At 36.9% G+C, this 22014-nt stretch overlaps 3 protein-coding genes and 1 long non-coding RNA gene across 6 annotated transcripts; 1 reads left to right on the forward strand and 3 right to left on the reverse strand.

The window, feature by feature from the left end:
* Positions 1 to 40: 40 nt before the first annotated feature.
* On the reverse strand, positions 41 to 3310 carry LOC106150986 (uncharacterized). Its single transcript, XR_015335647.1, has 4 exons — positions 3119 to 3310; positions 1257 to 1401; positions 917 to 1070; positions 41 to 575 (listed from the first exon to the last, which is right to left on the reverse strand). It is a non-coding gene; the product is annotated as an uncharacterized LOC106150986 (long non-coding RNA).
* On the forward strand, positions 2769 to 10627 carry LOC106150984 (threonine--tRNA ligase 1, cytoplasmic). 3 transcript variants are annotated; one of them, XM_013524038.2, is made up of 17 exons: positions 2769 to 2878; positions 3938 to 4006; positions 4195 to 4376; positions 4539 to 4654; positions 4926 to 5055; positions 5444 to 5561; positions 5760 to 5824; positions 6010 to 6235; positions 6569 to 6667; positions 6944 to 7110; positions 7396 to 7558; positions 7801 to 7938; positions 8136 to 8213; positions 8436 to 8536; positions 8908 to 9088; positions 9304 to 9418; positions 9844 to 10627. In XM_013524038.2, exons 1-17 carry the CDS (start codon positions 2810 to 2812, stop codon positions 9987 to 9989), a joined length of 2163 nt encoding a protein of 720 aa, XP_013379492.2. In that variant the 5' UTR covers positions 2769 to 2809; the 3' UTR covers positions 9990 to 10627. The 3 variants fall into 3 exon arrangements, with proteins under 3 accessions (XP_013379492.2, XP_013379491.2, XP_013379493.2); XM_013524037.3 differs by having other exon boundaries at positions 2784 to 2982; XM_013524039.3 differs by lacking the exon at positions 2769 to 2878 and adding an exon at positions 3385 to 3574.
* A 3-nt stretch (positions 10628 to 10630) lies between these two features.
* On the reverse strand, positions 10631 to 12354 carry LOC106150985 (uncharacterized). The gene is made up of 2 exons (XM_013524040.2): positions 12217 to 12354; positions 10631 to 11796 (listed from the first exon to the last, which is right to left on the reverse strand). The coding sequence occupies exons 1-2, from the start codon at positions 12265 to 12267 to the stop codon at positions 10936 to 10938; spliced, it is 912 nt and encodes a 303-aa protein (XP_013379494.2). The 5' UTR covers positions 12268 to 12354; the 3' UTR covers positions 10631 to 10935.
* A 997-nt stretch (positions 12355 to 13351) lies between these two features.
* Positions 13352 to 21621, reverse strand: LOC106150974 (IgGFc-binding protein). Its single transcript, XM_087001232.1, has 6 exons — positions 21436 to 21621; positions 20914 to 21095; positions 16717 to 16969; positions 16060 to 16494; positions 15464 to 15679; positions 13352 to 15129 (listed from the first exon to the last, which is right to left on the reverse strand). Exons 1-6 carry the CDS (start codon positions 21482 to 21484, stop codon positions 13934 to 13936), a joined length of 2331 nt encoding a protein of 776 aa, XP_086857358.1. The 5' UTR covers positions 21485 to 21621; the 3' UTR covers positions 13352 to 13933.
* Positions 21622 to 22014: the final 393 nt, after the last annotated feature.

Consider the following 22014-nt stretch of genomic DNA (forward strand, 5'->3'; position numbering starts at 1 on the left):
CTTATATAAATTAAACGTAGATGTAAGAACTCGACACCTCTTTATGTTATTGAATAGGTACGTTAAGGTACTTTTGGTTTAATCTGATGTCCTATTTTCACCCATAGTGTATGTAAAACTTCTTTTTTTTTGTTATAAGATTTGACACATTTATTGGTAATTTCTCACGTGAGTTCTATACCAAGTCAAAACTGTAAGAAAACTGGCCATTCAGTTCAATTTAGTTGAGTAATATATTAGCATGCAAAGAACCCTCAACAAGACCCACGTATCGGCTGGCGTATACATGTAGTATAGTAGTATCTGATTTGATGTAATATAATGTTGACTTTAAACACAAGTCATTATGACAGTTAAATACACATGGCTTTAATTCATTTCCATTTGCTTTATTTGTTTATATCTGTATTGCGTCTTAAAGCATTCTTTGTTGACTTTTTGTCGCAGTTTTGACATTAGACCACATCGTAACAATAACAACACCGGAAAGTGGAAAGAAGCCAAAAACACTTCGTTCAGAAAGCCACAGAATTTGAACAGGAGTCTGTCACTTTTAACAGCTGGGTGATTTCTCTCTGAAATGAATGCAAATATTAAGTTAGTTGGCACTGATTTCCAAGGAAAAAAGTTTACACGAGGATAACAGATATGCTAGTTTTATTGCTATGAATTATCACTTTAACCCTGGATTCATGTGTGTGTGTGGGTGACTTTTCAGAATTTCAGCATATTAGCACCTATGAAATAATCGTTTTGGTCCATTGATTTCAGTCTTGAATCCTAATTCTACACATGATTCTTTATTACTAAAATCAGCAAAATTTAAATCAAAAATGATATAGCCGACTTTTTATTGACTTAAGGAAAACTGAATTAGATAAAGGCAAAGGCTAAATGATGGTGAATAATGAATTACCATGGGGCAACTCCTGCTCTATTATCCAGTGCCCTACACCGATGCTGATAACGACTCCCACCCCTATAACTGCTATTATAGCAAGTAAAGGAACAGGAGTTAATATGTACAGTTGGTGATATACTGTCAAGCCCCATATTACACTGTAGATGAACTGAAAAAAAAAAAGAATATTTTTCAAGTCTGGAGTAAAGTCTTCAGTCACCAGAATACGAATGCATATGCCTATGAATTCATTTCTCGGATTATTCTCTTGTGTTCAATCTTTACTTTAAAACCTGTCAAACAATTATCATTCTGAAAATTGAATAACAGAAAAAAATGGCTCTCATCTTCTCACCCCACATTTGATATCTTGCGCCAGACAAAATAACATTTTAGTGATCACTAATGCCACAACTATATCTTTGGGAATGAAATGCGCCAGCAGAGCTACGAATCCCCAGACTAAAATCGGATTGGCTATGGCATGGGCTATGACATTCCTGAAGAAAGAAGATAATAAACAATAAGATACCAGGTAAAATAAAATGCTGGATGGAAGTTTATGGAATAAAATACATTCACTAATATACAGCAAATGACAAAACCGCAAAGCAGTAACTTAATTATTTAGGTCTTGGACTCAGTTTAGAATAAAATTGGGGCTTAGGCCCAGCTTTTATTTTTTACTAATTGTACAATATAGTGACTAGGACGTATCTTGATTACAGGTAAACTTATACTCTTACTAATTTGAAATAAGTTAAAGCCGACAGATAGTGTACAGTTGGATCACAAGATAACGTGATGATTTCAAATTGTCATGACAGTACGGTACAGTTTACATAGCAAAAATCGAGTCAAGGTTACGGAGACCCACAGATTATTCCGTAGATTAGTAAATTGAAATTATTTGACATTTACCACTTTGTGACATTTACCACTTTGTGACCTACAGTGAGTTAACAAATAATGAAACAAACGTAATTCACTTCACCAAGCAATATCAATACAAGCCATTATTACAACAAATAAAGATCATTTGATTAGGTCTTATGTCAAACTAATATTAATAGGCCTAAAATCGAAGAACATTCGCCCTAATTTTTTTGTGGTCTTCCGTCCTAGCCGCCAATTGTCGTGGGAAGCTGAAAAAATAACTGTGCGTGTATCCTAGGGAAGGCATGCTGACAGACTATGTAATGTGAGCAAAATATGTGTACTAGACGCGAGGTATACATTGTATTTGTATTGGTGGCACTGGGTTATTATGATAAGCGCACTGACATGTGGAGAGCTGTAGCTCAAAGGTTAGAGTCCTTCAACTGAATCATATCAGTGTTGGTGTCTCGTGCCTAAATTCCCATGTTTAAGAATCGCTTCGAAACATTCTTACTCAAACACAAAAGCATATGTTAAAATAAGACATTCTTGTACGAAACAGGACCTATTCACTCTTTACAACAGCCCAATGTTTTTGGCCTGCGAACAGGTAGGCCTACTGGTAGGCTACTTTAAAATAGAAGGCATTCAAAGTTAAAACATAGGCCCTAAACGTAGCCTAAATACACTTTCTTATCTGAGAGCATTTTATTTCACAAAAATTAATAATATGACCATCATTCCATCACCACAATAATAATAATAATAATAATTATTATTATTATTATTATTATTATTATTATGGTGGAATGGTGGTCTTTCGAACTAATAACTCGCACCGTGCAAGTATTGGATTAACGCGTCGCTAACGCATAGATCTAAATATCTTTGGGAAAGAACAAAGCTTTTAGATAATAAAATAAGATTCGCTAAAATAAATAGCCTATGTATTCATTGGAACGGTGCCTCGCAACCTAATATTGCGGTAGTTGAGATTCACGCAAGCGCAACTGTACACCGGAAAATAACATGGCGGACAACGTGGCCGACCAAGTGGCAGCCGACGTTCAACAAATGAGTGTACAAGGAAAGAAAAAGGCATGATCTTATGATACTTTTGAAAGTTAGATATGCTAGCCAAGACCAATTTGTTACGAATAACCAAGAGAATAGGATACAGCTTCTTCAAAAACATGAACGGGGTTGGTGAACTATTCCTTCCACATCGGCCGTCATTAAAATTGCTCATTGATTAGTTGACTCATGGCATGCTTTTATATCAGTTTACTTCAAAATAGGCGTTTTTATAATACGCATTTTCTGTCGGAAAATATTTACCAATTTCTTGATTGATGGTGTTTTTAACATCACTAGCGTGGCAACCGGTCTTGTCGCTGCTTAGTGGGATACTGTATTTGAATAGGAAAACATTGCATCATCCACTGTAGACGGAGTCAAAATCTGGATGCTTGACCCCAACAAGTCTAAGAATTGATGCAACCTAACTACAGCTGTAATTAGTTTTGGTGTTCTCACCTCCCACTAAAGATAAGGCACTGCCTTGTGCATTACTCATCTCGGCCAGTGGCTGATGAAATTCATGAATCTGACAGGGTATATTTGATATATAGTATTTAACCAGGAAATTGTGAAAAATTGTCATTGGTTTTACTGAGAGAAGCCGCGGCAGCAGTGGAAACCTAAGGACGATAGCTATCTGAAAGTAGTTGGATTTTAAACAAAAATTTGCTTTTGGTGGCTTGGAGGAAGTGAGCAACAAAAACCATGACTGATGTATGCACTTGTTTGCTTTCAGTCAATTTTTTGTATACTTTAATTGATTGGTCATAATCCCTTTAGTTATTGGAATGGTCATTTTATCTGTATTTTGATTCATAAAAGGGTAGTACTACACATTCTTGTAAAAAGGTAGGATTGGGATTGTTTTACTTGGGGATTAAAATCAATGTAAATTTTACATGTTTACGTATAAAAAGACTTCAGTTTAGACAGATGTTTGGTCTAACAAGGTAACTTAAATATTAACATTGGATAAAATAAAATAGGCAGTTTCTTTTTTGGTTGTTACACATACAATATCTGTGTTCCCATATTCACAATTTTGTGTTAACAAGGTTCTGTATCCATTTATTTCAGACACAAGCAAAACAGCAAAATGAGGGCAAAAAAGCCAAGCAGAAGGGTGCTGGAGATCAACCGATAGAGGTAGCTTATGATCATTTATGTGTCAGTCAGATATTTCTAAATGCATGTCTGTCACTATTTGTTAATATTCCCTTTTAAAGATTACAGTGGTGTTTCTAAATTAAGTTTGAGTTATAAGTGCTGTGATGTAAAGTCTGCCAGGTGAAAATGTTTCAAAAAGTTTCATGAATTAAAGTGGATGTTTTCAGCTCGACCCACGCCCAGATTTCATAGAGCATCGCCAGAAGTTATGGGACAAGTTAAAGTCAGAGTATGATTCATGGGTTGCTGCACAAGAGCCGCAACCTATCAAAGTGACTCTGCCAGATGGGAAAGTTGTAGATGGGCAGTCATGGCGCACAACACCATATGAAGTAGCCAGGGGAATAAGGTATGTAAACTGACTGGAGTCATACTTTTTTGTATGCTATGGTACTGTCGCAGATTCAGTTTTAGCCTATGCCATCTTTTAAATATATATACCACTCTCTTACATATAAACCTCTTCGGTCAAGTATTTATTTTGTTTGTTCTGTTTTTGCATTGTTTCTAGCCAAGGCCTCGCCGACAATGCTGTCATTTCCAAAGTCAATGGTGAACTGTGGGACTTGGACAGACCATTGGAGAAAGATGCTCAGCTAGAGATCATCAAATTTGATGATGAAGAAGGTAAGCACTGATGACTGGTCATAATGCTGCTCAAGATAATATCCAAGTATTTCTTAAGTGAAGAAAAAAATATTTGACAATGATTAAATTTATCAAGTGACACAAGACCACACAACTCTGGAGTTATGGGACTAAATGCAGATCAGCTTGGCCATTTCTGTTTGTTTATAAAGATATTACAAGAGACTGTTGCTGAAGTTTAAATAACATTAACCGGGTAAAATACATTAACTGCAAATTTCATATTTTCTCAAATTAATTTCTTTTTCAGGTCAATATGTGTTCTGGCACTCCAGTGCTCACATGATGGGGGAGGCTATGGAGAGACACTATGGAGGGCATCTATGCTATGGCCCACCCATTGAGAATGGCTTTTATTACGATATGTGGGCACCTGACAGGTAAGTTCATGGCAAAGTACATATTGCAATTGCCTTTGTGTTTCTATGTACATGTGCTGTTATTTTAATGCATATTGGCATCACATCTGTGTTACCAGAAAAAGTGTAAAGGTATGTCATCTGGGTGTCAACTTCATCTTTAGAAACTTTCAAAAAGTCCAGTCACAGAACACTTCATGTTGATGAACTAAAAGCTAAAAGCCATGCAAGTGAAATGAAAGAAAGGTTCATTGCACTTCCCTGGCAAATGCAACATGATCTTTCATAAAAGAGATTTGGGCTTTAATTTGATTTCAACAGATGATCCGCTTAGTCATTGTATTATTTTTTTGAAATCATTATGAAATTGCATTTGCCTCAAAAAGAATGAAATGTTTCGTTTTGGAAGGGTTGTGTCAGAAAAAGACTATCCAGCACTGGAGCAGATTGTGAAGTCTATTCAGAAAGACAAACAGCCATTTGAAAGGCTAGAAATGAAGAAGGAAGATCTTCTGGAAATGTTTAAGGTATTTTCTTCACTTTTATACCCACAAAATGATTTTTTGTCATCAAATTCAAATTGTGGAAACACTATTAAAGTCAAGTTTTCAGGTAAGATAAGAACAAAAATATTTCTGAAAGTTTATCTGAAATTATTTCAGTTTATAAGAATAAAGTAATGGAGGGAAAAAGTGCAGTTGTAAATTTACAGTTCTCCTTTTCAGTACAATGAATTCAAGCAGAGGATCATCAATGAGAAAGTGACCACCCCCACCACCACTGTATACAGGTGGGCTCCACAGCTTTACCTTTCTCTCAGAATTGTTATTGGTTTTTTATTTAATCTTTAGAATAATATTTTGATATATATTTAGTAAATATCGATCCACAAACTGAACTTATTACAGTAAGTTATGTCATTGTTAAGAACCTTCAAAATAGTAGGTTAAATTTTGATTTGGTGTCTTATTGCAGATGTGGTCCCTTAATTGACCTGTGTCGAGGGCCTCACGTCAGGCACACTGGCAAGGTAAAAGCCTTTGCCATAACCAAAAGTTCTGCGACTTACTGGGAGGGTAACTCTGAGGCAGAAAGTCTCCAACGTCTCTATGGAATTTCTTTTCCTGATACCAAACAACTAAAGGAATGGAAACAGTTTCAGGAGGAGGCAGCTAAGAGGGACCACAGGAAGATTGGGAGAGTAAGTAGACTTTTAAATTAAACGCTGTGCTTTGGAATTCTGTAATGAATTGTTTGCTTTGTTTATTTATTCACATTTTATGAAAAAACATGAAAATATAAGATTCATTCTCAACGGATGAATGTTTGAAGAGAAACTTTAAAATGTTGCAGTTTGACATTTGCGTTTGTCACCTTGCAGCCCTGCAAAATATATGGGGAAAGTCATGCAAGCTGTCAAATTTGCGATGTTTTGTGTGTGTAAAATATAACCTTATGAAATTGATGTTCACTTGTTTTGTATAAAAACGGTTTGGATGCATTCAATCTCATTGGAAATAACATTATTTTTTAGGAACAAGAATTGTTCTTTTTCCATGAAATGAGTCCTGGAAGTGCATTCTTCCTACCGCGTGGCGCTCACATCTATAACACACTTGTAGATTTTATCAAGGTGAGATGGGATGCTTGGGTTTTAATTATTCAAAAACACCTTTATACATGACAATTAAAATCAAGAATTCTCAAAAGGGGTGAAAAAGGTAAAAATCAGTCAGTAAGCTTCTACCCTTGAAAATTCAATAAATTTGTCTTTAAGATTCAGAAATTGATTAATTGCCCTGATAATAATTTAAAGACATTCAAACAGAGTTAAAGGCAGATATTGTGGATAAGTATCAACTTCTTTCTTGGACGTGATATCTATACAGTATTTTTGTAATCCTTTCAGACTGAATACAGGAAGCGTGGTTTTACTGAGGTGGTGAGCCCCAATATCTACAGCAGTCGTCTCTGGGAGACCTCTGGCCACTGGCAGCACTATTCTGACAACATGTTTAAGTTTGATGTGGAGAAGGAACAGTATGGTCTGAAACCTATGAACTGTCCAGGACACTGGTGAGTTTAATGAAGTGAAATCGGTCAAAATTGAAAGAATTTAGCAGAAAGACTGATAACATTTTCTGACAATGTACAGATTAGGGTGATCAGTAAGTTTTTTTTTTTTTTTTTTTTTGTCATAAACTACAGTAAATACCTTTTACAGTTCAATTTTCGAGTTTCAAAATTCATTTAAAAAAGGAAAAATGATATACATAAAAACAATGAATTTAAATACAGCTGTTCAAAGTAGTTTTATTAAGTTGAATTATAATGGCTTTCTCCTGCTTTCTCTGTCCACAGTCTTATGTTTGATCACCGACCCAGATCATGGAGAGAGCTTCCAGTGAGGTTAGCTGACTTTGGTGTGCTGCACAGGAATGAGTTGTCAGGTGCTCTCTCTGGACTGACCAGAGTCCGAAGGTTCCAGCAAGATGATGCCCATATCTTCTGCAGGTTTGATCAGGTATGTGTTAGGAGTTTATTAGTTTGAAAAGTATTTTATTATTATGAGCCATATATTTATTCTGCTGATTATTTATAATTTATATATGCAGCTTTCAGTCTTTTATTTCTGCACATTTCTTTGTTTGGTTCAGTGTTGTATTTCTGCACATGTGATCTTGAATTGTAGAAATGATAACAGGCTTGTTAATACGTGTCATTCATGTCTCTGTATGGTTTTGATTATGATGTATTATTCTTCAGCTCGAGGAAGAAATTGGTGGTTGCTTAGACTTCTTGCAGTTTGTATATGGCAAGTTCGGGTTTAGCTTCAAACTATATCTCTCCACCAGACCTGACAAGTACCTTGGAGAAATCGAGGTGTGGGATAAAGCTGAGAAGGTAAGATGCTGTTCTGGATAACATTTAAATTGTTTCTGTAATCCATATAATAAGTAAAAATCATCACAGTCAGCAAAAGAAGTGTAGAGTGAGTAATTAAGATGTACCATTTTTCTCGCTTTGATTTAGTGCTTTTGTAATTGGTCATTGTATTAATTTTTTGTTTTCAAAATAATGACTTAAATTTTTATTTTTAGCAACTTGCAGACAGCTTGGACAGGTGTGGCATCCCATGGAAACTGAACCCAGGGGATGGTGCATTCTATGGACCAAAGGTAAAGTTTTTTTCTCAAGTAATGTCATTTATGGAAACCCAGTTACATTATCAATGATACATTTTTAAAATATCATACAGATTTGAATAAGTAGTATCTTTTTGGCTTGTTTGAGTTTTTTTTACAAAATCTTTTTTCCCTTGAAAAAGTACAAAATTGTGCGCTAAACCACTAAATGAATTGGGACTAAACATCATGAAACTTGTTTTAATTCCATCTTAGATTGATATCACTATCATGGATGCCCTAAAAAGATCCCACCAATGTGCCACCATACAGTTGGACTTTCAGCTACCAGAGAGGTTTAACTTGACTTACGTTAGGTAAGCAGTGGAAAATTTGCTATTGTGGATACCACTGACCAGAGAAATATGATTTTGCTAATATTCATTTCAATTGTATCATACTTACCCTTTTATATGGGATGTCAAAATTGGTTTAAATGCGTTAGTTATATATTTTCTAAGCACAGTTTTTACACATAATATAAATGGAAATGTATAAGATTGTATATTGTAAATTGCAAATTGAAAAGAGTCTTATCTTAGTATTTATTTCTTTAAAATACACTATGTGTGTTTCAGTGCTGTTTACATTAAAACTAAGGAGAGTTTAAAACCTTGAATAAAGAATATCCAGTTGAAAGTCGGAAACTAAATATAAACATGTTTAAAATTCTTTTTCATATCAACAGCGAAGCAGCAGATGGAGAGAAGAAACGACCTGTGATCATTCACCGTGCTATCCTAGGTTCTGTGGAAAGGATGATTGCCATTTTGTGTGAAAATTATGGTGGAAAATGGCCATTCTGGTTGTCTCCAAGACAGTCTATTGTGATTCCAGTAGCATCACCATTTGATGACTATGCAAAGAAGGTAATTTTCCAAGTCGTGTATTAAAAGTGGTATTGCCCTATCTTCATCCTTAATTCTAATCCTATGACAGCAGGATAAAGCAGTGGCTATTATAAAAATCTTTAAAGGCAATCTATATATGGAATTTAAATATGTTCTCTATTGCTTGAGCCCTCCTTTAGTTTATCTTTAAAAATATGTCATTTATGTTGACTCCTTTTAAAATTTGTTTGCAGGTTAAAAAAGAGATCCATGACAGTGGATTTAATTGTGACTTAGACTTGGATCCTGGCACCACCATGAATAAGAAGATCAGGAATGCACAACTTGCACAGTACAACTTTATCTTTGGTCAGTATTTATAATTTATTAAAGGTCTCTAGGAATGACATTGTGTCTATAGTATAAACAATCTTTACTTGACAAATAAAGAACTGCAGAAAATATTTGATAACAGGTCGTTACTCAGTTGTATACTGGATTCATCTATGATTGTGCCAAAGAAATGCTAGATCCATTTGATCTCAAAAGAACTTAACTAACCACAAAAATTAAATATTACTAGTAAAATTTAAAATGACTTTATTTTGACTGTCTACCTTTGTGTCAACAAACGGTAACCTTTATGAGATACTGCAATTTATAATGTAGGTTTTCCTGAAGTGAATATATCAGGGAAACTCACAAAAGATAAAATTTGATAAATTTGCTTTTAGTTTTCCAGTAACATTTGTAATATGTGTTTGTGAAGTTAATTCATTCTTTACTGGTTTCAGTTGTTGGAGAGAAGGAACAGCTGAACAACACTGTCAATGTCCGTACCAGAGACAACCAGGTGCATGGAGAACACTCATTAGAACATGTCATCGAGCGTTTCAAGAATTTTGCTGAAACCAAAGTGGAAAGCAAAGATGAATTTTAATTGCAAGGAGCTGGGAAAAGACATGCAAATCGTTTTGTGCAAGAAAGTGAAAATTGCCATTCTTAAGTAGAATTCCAGGAAACTGGTATAACATAGATTGCTTATGACAATTCCCACTTCCTTTAAAGTAGAACAGCCATCATTCAATCAGAAAGAAGATCCAGCACATGCCTTAGAACTTGATGGTGGTCACATATCTGATTCATTCAATTTAATAATAGCATCCAGCTTAAAAAACGTGAAGAGAATATGTAACATTTATTTTGCACCGAGGACGAACACTTTGGTGTGCTTCTGAGACTTGCATTTTTCTGTGGATTTAAAAAACATGATGTAATTTGAGACATTTTCAAAAACAAAAAAAAAAAAAAACTTGTGAATTAGATGTTGTCTTCTGTGTAAATGGTTTTGTTTGCGTCTGTCATATTTATTTCAAAGGGAACTAATTATTACACCCCTCTTCTGTAATTGACGGTGTCTTAGATCATAGCCAAAGGACATTTCGTGCTTGCTAGGGTGCCAGCGTAAACCATGAATTGCCGTTTACGGATTAAATTTTTTTACAGGCACCTGTTATTGAAGATAAAATGAAACTAAGTAAAAATTAATCAGCTGTCAATAAATTTTGCATGATACAATCCTGTCGTTAGTAGTTAATTTATTCAAAATATTTGCAATTGATTTATTTACAGTTACTGAAACAACAGGTGGTTTATTGCGATTCTGCCTAGGGAGGGTTGGTATTAAGTAGGAGCATATTTATGTCATGAACGATGACAACGACAGCACAAAGTTTAGATTATTAGATAACGTATTAAAATGGATTCAGTGCCGAGGTCCAAAAACTATCATCCAGCTGAAACGACCAGGGTTGTATGAGTAATGATGCCGACTCTGCCACTCCTATACAAATGACACTGATACAAGAACAAAATGTATGACATGGTCAGAGTTTAGACTTTGGATTAATATCAAAAGTTAATTGTCTGAGAAATGTGTCCAAGGTTTGAATATAGTCTGCAGTGTGCTGCTTCAAGTGTCCAGCATGCTTAGATCTTTCCCAACATTTGTGGGTAACTGACATGCCCAGTTTGTTCCATGTATCAATAATATCTGCCATCGAATCTGGATCACACATTGGATCATCTAGGGAGTAAAATAGTAAGGCTGGAGACCTATGTGGCTTCTCCTTAAACAAGGCTATCAATTTGTCATACTGTGCCACAGTATGGCTATGGGTTAGGGCAAAATAGGTCAAAATGGAGCCCTTGATTGAGGAACTCAAGGTTTGGTTATTGGTGATTGATTTGGCAATTCCAAGTGCCATCCTCTGCACGCTGCCAACAGTGAGACTATCATAGACTTGGCCACAGATTTGTTGCTCTAACTGTTTGTATTTCTGTGGATTCATTATCATCTGCATGAGGCAAACTGTGAAGAAGTATGCTCCTATTGACAATCCATGAATAAGGAGAGGGCGGTGAATGTGATGTTTCTTTGTGTAGTCTAAAACCTCCGCAGCCAGAGGCCCAGCACTCTCAGGCCATAAGAAATGCTTAGCAGAACTTGAGACAATCAAAACATCCATGCCCCTTTCATGATAAATATCACAATATTTCTGCACTGCAGCTGCTTTGGCATTCATCCATGGAAAAAACAATACCAGAGGCCTAGCTTTACCTCCGCTTTGGTTTTTAGTCTGATCTATCGTTTGCCTCAATATCAGGTGATCTGATATCTTGATCTTTTCCATTTCAGAGGTAGATAGTGAGGAATAAAATTTGCTTGTGAGTCCCAGTTTGTTAATCTAAATTGAAAGAAAAAAAAATTACATTGGAATTCTTTATTCAAGGTGCATATGATCTGTTATTGAACTCCTTGAGCAAAATGCTAGCCCAACAAATTTAAAAGCAAGTACTAGCAGTGCCAGCAGCCCACACAATGCAGTTAAAACTTGAAAATTTAAATGTTGAGGAGAGAAACTTTCCTGAGAAGAGTGCAGACCTATAGACAGGTTGGTCCAATTTTTAACCGTACTAGCAACGCTAAGTACCTCGCAAACTGAGAAAAACATGCAGATACTAGTAGCGCAAGGTGTTGTGTTTTTACAGGATTTTGAGTGAGCACTTTCTTCAAAGTCATCGCCCTCTACCAACATCACACGAAAAGAGGCCTCTCATAAATGAATCAAGTAACCTATACCGATTACGAAAACTGTCAAACTTGCCTGTATCACCCTTGTACCACCAAACACGCAGTATTTACCGAAACGAAACATTATCAGTTTAAATAATGACCCTGCAAGAAGCGCTGAAATAGGTCAAGGACACCTTCTCAACTACTGCATTTTGTTTCAATATGCGCTAAGTTGCTTCAATCGGTAGGCCCTTTGACTCAGATACTCATATGTATTTTCTGTGTATCCATGTATTTTAATAGATGCCAAAATGCCAAACACCAAAATTGTCATTTGAATTCCAAATTACAAATCTGAGAGAGGTACTAAATTTTGAAAATTTTGCTCTGAGAAAGCTATAATTTTGATGATAATATTTTCAATGTGGAAGCAGTGATTAACACAACTGCAAAGGCTATTGGGGGAGTTAAACAATAAAACCATTGTCATGCCCCCACCCTTATTTTTTAATTACTCCATTGCGTTTGTTTCTCATGATTGATTCATGTTATTTAAAATTTTTTAAAATAAATATTTGCTGAACAAGCTATCAACTATTTTTCAAACCTGTTAGTCACCTATAGCTATGTAATTTGACAGACGTTTTTATTTTAACAAGGGCATTACAAATTTCTTAAGATTTTCCTACTTGAATCTTACTTACTGTCCCATTAAAGTAGGCCTAAATAGGCTACTGTACAACGAGGAATTGAGAGCGAACATAGATTCTAAAACAAAAGACAAAATTTAGTATAATGTTGTATTTTCATTGTGGGAGTTGGTTATGCGGGTTAGATTTACCTAAAAGTTGTGTGTTTATTTTACCAGTAGGCCTACTTTGACAGTGGCATAGAAACCGCACCACTACGGCACCAAGCAGTAGCATTGTTATCTTATATTGGAATATGATTTTCAACTATTCTGTCCTGTTGTGACAAATGAGTAGACTAAGCACCTATTGAAACATTGCACTAAACATCACGTAACATAGGGCGATTATACAACAATACCGTCGTATGTGAGTGATAAAACACGCTTGGTTAATGCTACTGTATACTTACACAAATAAAACTAACCCCTCCAACCTATAAGGACCTATAAGCAATAGAATAAAATCAATCCCTTACACCGTCTGATTATGCAGGAGAAGGCAACATTCAAGTAATAAATATCAAAACAAACGATCATAATATGCAATTTTTTGTACATTTATGCAAGAATCAATGCATAGGCCTATAGCAATATTAAGGAAAATGATTCGATGAATTAAAAGTTTGTTCCAGTTACTATAAGTGTATTTAAAAGACAGAACAGAGGAAAAGCCTCTTTAGTCGTTCAAAGCGATGCTGAAATCCAAAACTGAAAAACAGTACATAATGTGGGGCCTATATATACATATTAATGCATAAAAGAGAAAGGCAAGGAAAGGGGCTACCAGATACGCAGTGTGCCATTTTAAGTAAATGACCGATAGTTCACCACATAATTCGAAAGGAATACCGGGAATACGGGTCGCGTTCTCGATATTTGTAAATAGTATCCAACAACATTGAAACTGCATGTACGCAATTTGTATGCCACGTCATAAAATTGTCACTGCATTCGTTTCTTATCTGCAACATTCAAGATGGTAAAGCGGCTTGTCTATATGTGTAACAATATAGAAGCAACTTCAAAAATCACATTTGTCTCTCCTTCTGATAAACTCTGCACTTTATACCAAAGCGCTTGTCTATGCGTACCCAGCCGAGGATGCTCTAGCTTATTCTCAAAAGTCTGATGCCCAAACTGGTACGACATGATTGCGTTTATTCCGTTTGCCTCGAGGAAGAAACGTATTTTGGGAGTCGTTCCCAGGGCTGTCTCTGCCTTGGCTTGACGAAAGCGACCAAGCGTCCCTTGCAGTATCTGTCTGATTTAGATCTCCAATGGTTGGTTCTACACCGCCTGCTGAAGCGATTCTGGGCGTTTCCGTGCTCGCCATGGAGCCCGTATCGTCAGGTGTAGCACTTCTCTCACTGTCTCCGATTCCCTCGTCCTCATCATTTCTGTAGTTGAAATCGTCCGATATGACAGAGTAGACGCTCATTCTCTGGTTCTCAAAACGCTTTCCTGACCCCGATGACGGCGACAAGGTGTCAGTACTGAAACGGACAGACTTGCTTCGCTGGATTGGCTCCAATGGTAGGGCGGGGTCGGTGTTTGCGTTTTCCTCTTTTCTGTTTTTCTTATACAGCAAAAAGGCGAAGAACACACAGCAGCTGAGCGTCACTAACAGTGCAATTCCAAATATCAGTACGAGCCCGGGTGCGAACCCTCCCATTCCTTCACCTAAATTATCCAAAAAATCCTTGGTTTTAGTTGGTGCGGGTGTATATACCTCCGAAACATCAGACGTGTACTCAGTACTAGTAGAAGATGTAGTGCTTGACTGCGGTGCCGCAGTGAACAGAACGACTCCAGCCAGATCTTCGTCAATGGAACCGTCTACGTCGTCGTCGAGGCCATTTTTGAGTTCTTCGTCAATACGTCCATCACAGTCATTATCAAGCTTGTCTCCCGCCGTGCCAGGTTTCGCTTGACAATAGTCATACAAAGATGCCACTCGCATTCCGGCTGGATGCCCATACGATTCGTATTTGGTCTGACCATATGACATCGCCGCGAATGTCTTACTGGAATCGACGTGAAACAGATTGTGAGAGCCATGCCCGATCACCTTCGTTTTGACAGAAAATCCTGTATTTTCTAGATCTACCCAAGGTGTGTCGCTGGAACCATTGTAGAAAGGCTGACCGTCAATGTATAGACCATTTTTGTCAACTGTCTTGATGATAACTGCTACATAATTTGTATACGGGTTTGTTATTCCTGCCACTGTGGCGAATGTATACTCGTTGTCATATTGTTCCACAGGCGGCATGACAAGCATGAAGGGGTCGCTTTCAGACCGATCTATATTAGCTGGAAAGAAAGAAATGATATTGTTAACAAGGAGCACCCATGAAGATTCTCGTTTCTTTTTTCGATAAATTAGTGTTCTTTAACGATGATTTTTTCCGTTGAGTTTAATGAAAACAGCCTGTAAACAGTGTGGCGCCTTATATAAATAATCCCACTTAAGCCACTGTCACTACAAAGATTCCATGCTTTGGTCTCCAATCTAAACAACAAGCCTGCATCGAAAGTATTTAATCTACAACATCTCACTAATAACAGAGTACTGATATGTTATTATATTGGTCTTTCTTATCTTTATTGACAAACACTTATCTTTTGCCCTTGAAAAAACAATTACCTGATTTGGAGTACTGTACCAGAAGTATGGGTTCGTCGGCCTGGATGACAAGATATTCGTTAGAAGGGATATCTAACTGCAAGAAATCTCCCATATTATTAATCAGGTTGTTCCTCTTTTCAATGAGGTTTGCGGTGGTTGTTGAAATGTCTCTCTTTTGCCTCAGAGAAGCACCTCTATAAAATGACACGCCCACATTGGTGGTATCTTTGCTTGCTGAAATGATAAGGCAAAAATTGAGGGAAATCATTTGAATAAGTTTTTAGTAAATGTATTGCTGGTCCATACCTTGAATGTTAAATAAATTATGTTACGCTTTTTATTGCTTATCTATTCTTATTTTTATTGTAGCACAGTTAGGCAATTCTTTGGAAGATTTCCAAGTATATAAAACGTGCTTCAATATTACGATATTTTCCTTTGCAAAAACCAAATTTAATCCGATGAAATTTGGAAATGTAGTCAGTTTAAGGCTAACGATAAATGACACCACACACTAAGTCACACTCAGTGAAACAACTATAACAGCAGTTTAAGGATTTTGCCATATCAGTAAGAGTCGGCAGTCTAAGTAATTGAAAAAACTATTTATATACCAATAATTCTGAAAATGTCCCCTTTTTTCCTGTCCGCTACAGGCACGGTGACATAGTTTTTTCCCCATGCACGTAGAGGTGGAATCATTTCTTCCAGGTGATCGTAGGATTCCTCGTACAGTACTCCATTTTCTCCCGTAAAGGTGGGCAAAGCTCCAATCTTGGTCCCCGTGTTTCCGGACACTACAGCGATAGGCTTGTTAGATGTGATTTTAGTTCCCGTCAGGTCCTGTTTGCTGAGTATCTGCACGGTTTGGCTGTTCCAGTCATTAATAGCAAAATCGAAGGAGTTTAATGACATCGTCAAATTGCGGTGGTGTCCATATGTCTCATTGTTGTATTCCACTACAATAGGATCGTTCGTTCTTTCGGGAAATGAGAAAGTTACTGTCGTATTAGAATCGAATTCTCTTTCCCATGACGAACAGGACAGTGCTGCAATACAAAATTGTGTGTTATATACAAACATGGTAAGTTCTGAATTCGAAATGTCAAAAGACAGATTGATTAATATACCAATATATTTCACTTTTCACATGGCGTTGTATTGTATTAATTACATTTCATTGCTAAGAAATAAAGAGAACATATTTTGTTGTCGCAAAATCCTTAAATATAACCTTCATAATTATTCATCACTGCATTAAAAAACGTTACCTATGAAGGAATCATCATAAGATTGTGTCTTGGGCCAGGAAGGGATGATGTACTCAGTGCCAAGAACATCCACCGGGAGTGCCAGGTAAGAATCCGTGTACTCTTTGACACGATTTGCCGCCACCACCGCGATGTCTGTGTCGGATTCCACGACGTAACAGCGCTGTGGCTGATAGCCAGTTCCCCGCATGCGACCATCCTCCCCAGGAATATTTATTAGAATTTTCTTGACTTCGTTTTTCTGAATTGTCACCTGGTAAGGATAGATTTAATTTACAAAACAGAAATAACTTACTTATCAATGTAGGGGGCGCCACTGACTGAGCTGCCCGGGCTGTTTGTGGCTCTCCTAAATTTATGATTTTTGTAACTAGAAGGAGCTATATTGACACTCAATTTTTTTGTACAACACTTTTTAAATGGCTCAGGAATCCACTGATTGCAAAGTTACAGAGGTTTGGACACTGGTTTGGTGATATTTGGACAGTTGCTGTTTCCTGCACAAGGATTGTAACCAAATCTTTAGCTGTCATAGTGTTCTGTATGCACTGTTACCACAGCTAATACCAGGTATTTTACCAAGTAGAATTCTGTTCACCCAAGAAAATGAGCCTTAGGGCATTCACAGGTACAGCTCACAATGCATGGGCCCACACTAGGAACTTCCTAATTGACATAAATGCCAGAGGGAAGTACTGTCTGTCAGCTAACACTTGGACCATAATTAAGAAACTAAACATCAACAGACAAGTAAGGGGATCACGTGGTGGAGTGAACCACAGAAGAACCATAACAACTGTTAAGTCAAAGCCACTCTTCCAACTGACAAAACAAACTGGATCTAATTCTGCAAATTTGATACACATTAAAAGGACATCGTCTCTTTCCGAAAAGCTGAAGCTAAAATGTGCTCTATGGAACGCTAGATCCCTTTCGGGAAAAATAGCCAGCTTGTCATCCCACATCTACGAAGAAAACTTGGACATTTTTCTCCTGACAGAAACTTGGATCAAATCTAATAGAGACCCAATCATCTCAGAGATTACATCAAGTTTACCTGGGTATTCCTTCCATCATGAATGTCGGACTGGAAAGAGAGGTGGAGGGGTAGCTATTTTAGCCCATCCTCGTCTCAAAATGGTTAAAAAACAAAAACATTCCATGAAATCAATAGAATCTTTAGACATTGTTTTTACATCAAAAAGTGAAACACTACAATTTCTTCTCATCTGCCGTCCTCCAAACAACCCGATCTCGGACTTCTTCGGTGAATTTGCAACCTTATTGGAAAAAGTCGTCCCAAAACCAGGCCATCTCATAATCGCCGGGGATTTCAATGTTCATGTTGATAATTCTCATTCCCGTGATGCTTCACTTCTGAATGAAATTATATTTTCTAGAGATCTTCAACAGCACATCCATTTCCCAACTCACCAAAAAGGGCACACTCTTGACTTATTGATAACTCGCGCATCAGATAATCTTCTCTTTTCAACTGACTCAACAGACTACTTGAATTCAGACCATAGTCTTATAGAATTCTGTCTGAATGTGGCTTGTCCTCCTGCGGTTAAAACTACGACTTCACGTAGAAACCTGAAAGAAATTGACTCTGATGTTCTTAAAGCAAAACTTCAATCTGCCTTTAACTCCTTCCCACCTGATACCAATGCAATTGGAAACACTACTTCAGAAGATGTGGACAATCTTCTGCATTCATATCACAACACCATAACCAACATTCTCGACGAACTTGCTCCAGTCAATACTCAAGTAACACGCAGTAAGTCAACAGCGCCATGGTTTTGTAGTGAACTGTCTGAGATGCGAAAATCAGTTAGAAAATGTGAGCGTAAATGGCGCAACACTGGTCTGGAAGTCCATCGCCAAATTCACAAAGAAAAACGCCTAGAGTACTGTCGCCGTGCTGATCAACTGAAATCTGACTACCACAAAAAACGCATAGACAACTCGGATACCAAAAGTCTTTTTATGATTGTTGAGGAGTTAACCGGTTTAAAAAAATCAGCAACAACCATTAAACCAACACTGTACTCTGATGAGCAACTTTGTTCTGTGTTCCTGGAGTTTTTTAATAACAAAATAGAAAAACTTCGAAAATCCTTTGAAAGCGGAATTAACAACTCCATTATACAAGAAGTTGATCCTCCTACATCTCCGAGTTTTTTCAGAGATTTTACCATCGCTACTCCCGAACTAATAAAAAAGCTGATAAACGCCTCTAAGCCAAAATCATCAGAATTGGACATCCTTCCAACTAACCTCACAAAGGAATGCATAGAAGAATTACTACCTTCCATTACAAAGCTTTTCAACACATCTCTTCAAAGCGGCATAGTCCCTGGGTGTTTCAAGAAAGCTTTAATCAGACCACTCATAAAAAAGGCCACAGGCAATCCAGACCCTAATGACCTGCAGAACTACCGTCCCATCTCAAACCTCTCATTTCTTTCAAAAGTACTGGAGCGCCTAGTAGCGACACAGCTAACTGACTATCTGCATACTCATCCATTTTTTGCAAAGGTTCAATCGGCATATAGAACACATCATAGCACTGAAACAGCGCTGCTCAAGGTGCACAATGATATTCTTCTGGCACTCAATGATCAGAAACAAGTGGTCTTATTATTACTTGATTTGTCTGCAGCCTTTGACACAATAAACCACGAAATTTTGTTCAACAGACTAAAAAATCGTTTCGGTATAGATGGTATTGCATTGGCATGGTTCAAATCATACCTGACTGAGCGTGAACAATCAGTCTCAATAGGCACTCACAAATCACCGTCAACACCACTAACTTGTGGTGTACCACAAGGTTCTGTACTCGGCCCCATCCTGTTCACTCTCTACACGTCACCAATTGAGGACATTGTCTCTGAGTACGGTTTTAACCTTATGCTCTATGCAGACGACTCACAAATTTATATTGTTTGCGACAGGCCATCAGATGTAATACCATCTATCCAGAAATGTATTATTCAGTTGAGCCAATGGCTTGATGCCAATTCACTTGTTTTCAATGATGGCAAAACAGAAGTAGTTCACTTTACTTCTCGTTTTTCTAAGGATGCGGAAAAACTAGAACTATTAGAAATTGGAAACAGTACAGTCACGGTAAAAGATGAGGTTAAAAACCTTGGAGTAATTTTTGATAATAGGTGCGATATGGCTGCCGACATCAGCAAAAAATGCAAAGCCGCTTTCTATGGTCTTAAAAAAATTTCCAAACTATCCCACATCCTCGATAAAAGTCAAATGGAGAGGCTTGTCCATGCCTTTATAACTTCACATCTTGACTACGGAAACAGTCTACTGTATGGTCTTCCTACCTATCAAATTGAAAAATTGCAATCTGTCCAAAATGCTGCAGCACGACTACTGACCAAAATCCCTCTCAGATCAAACATTTCACCCATTTTATTCGAACTACATTGGCTTCCTGTACGACAGAGAATTGTTTTTAAATTACTGTTGTTTGTTTTTAAATTCACTAGAGGTGAATGCCCCTCATATTTTAACTCGATGCTTCATCCAAGTACACCCAGTCTCACCAGGTCTACCAGATCCACCTCCACTCCTTGTTTTATCAGAAATGATAATAAAAAAACAACCAAAACCTACGGCCACAGGGCATTTTCAATTTCAGCACCAATTTTATGGAATCAATTACCCTCACACATTCTGACTATTGACAGTGTTGAGGTTTTTAAAAAAGATTTAAAAACATTCTTATTTGCACAGTATTTTAATTAATATCTTCTCATTTTATCAGAAAAAAAGTTTTATTGTTCAGACCATTACTATTTTAACCAGTTTTAATTATTTTAATTGTTTTTTTTTTTACCTTAGCTTTTATTATATATATAATAAGTTGTAATCCTAATAATTTTACCTGTAAACAGCAATGAGACGCTAGTGTAGTGCGGTTTTAAGAAATAAATATTATTATTATTATTATTATCTTTATCTGATTTATATGGTTTTTAAATTGCACATTTATTATTAAGCAAATCATCATATTCTCCACTTATTAATAAAGCACAATGCTGCCAGAATACCGTTAAAATTCAGTCTCGAACAAATCTAAGACACATTAAAGAATAAAACAAACATATCTGTCTGAAGAAAAGAATTCTTCTCCCGTGTTTGCCAAAAGAACTAAGTTTGCCTTACCGTTGAGAGTTGTTCTTTGAGTTTGACCAGCGTTGGACATCGAGTGAGATTGACCGTAGCTCCCCTAGGATCTCTTGTTGTCACATGGATTTCGGGCTGATCAGATCCTGCCGAGGTAGGGAGATTACTGCCAAACATCACCACAAATTCATTCCCAAGGGTGTCATAGTTTTTCTCTGTTCCTGCAAAATAATCGTAATATATAAATACGTTGCATATAGAGTGAAATGCTTTTTTCTCCCTTTTTTATTAGTCTAGGTTCATAATCCCGAAACTCCATTTGACACTTATATTAATTAATTTTTTGCAGGTTTCCGATTGCATTTTTGATGCTTTATCATTGTTTTGGATGGAATGATATCGTTTTATTTCTTAAGAATGCAACTTTGGAAATATACAATGATGATTTGTATTTGGAGAATAATGATTTCTCTGACTAACAAAGAGTAGCCAATTAAAACATTTAAATCGTGTACTAGTCACGCATGACGCAGAAAATAGTAGCATCGTGAAACTACTCACCTTCTGTGACAGGAAGAATCAACAAAACCACACCGATTATCTTAAGCATGTTTCAAACCTTCTTTTGGTGTGTTTTGGTCGGGACTGGGTCTTGTTTTTCAGTGACTTTCGTACACAGTTTTGTAACCGGTGATTTATTCTTAGCACATGTCTCCATGCTACTGTGTTAATGCCTCAAGGTTAGCGACGGTAAGAACAATTTACATGTACCAAACCAACTACTGTTACATTACACCGCGGCAGATATGCCAGTCTACTATAGGACATTTCCGCTAAAATGATTGCCATTATCTTCAAGCTGTTTCTTTCAATAAAATATTGATAGTTTTGATTGAAACAAAAGTGGAAAGTACACTTATTTTCAGAATCGCCCTTTTAAGACGCTCGACTGCTCCTTGGTAGCCACATTTAATTAAATAGTTAATCTGAAGACCAAAGACGGTATCTGCAGCTGGTGATAACATTGTGAAGGGACCTTGATATCTTTGGAAACTGAGGTAGATCCTTGCCTTGTTGTATCTTTAGCATTAAAGGCATTTTCCCTGACGAAGCTATTTTCGAGCATGGCTAAGTTGGTGA

Source organism: Lingula anatina, chromosome 1 (genome assembly GCF_051362555.1).
Source record: "Lingula anatina isolate TDL-2025a chromosome 1, LinAna3.0, whole genome shotgun sequence".
Classification (NCBI taxonomy): domain Eukaryota; kingdom Metazoa; phylum Brachiopoda; class Lingulata; order Lingulida; family Lingulidae; genus Lingula; species Lingula anatina.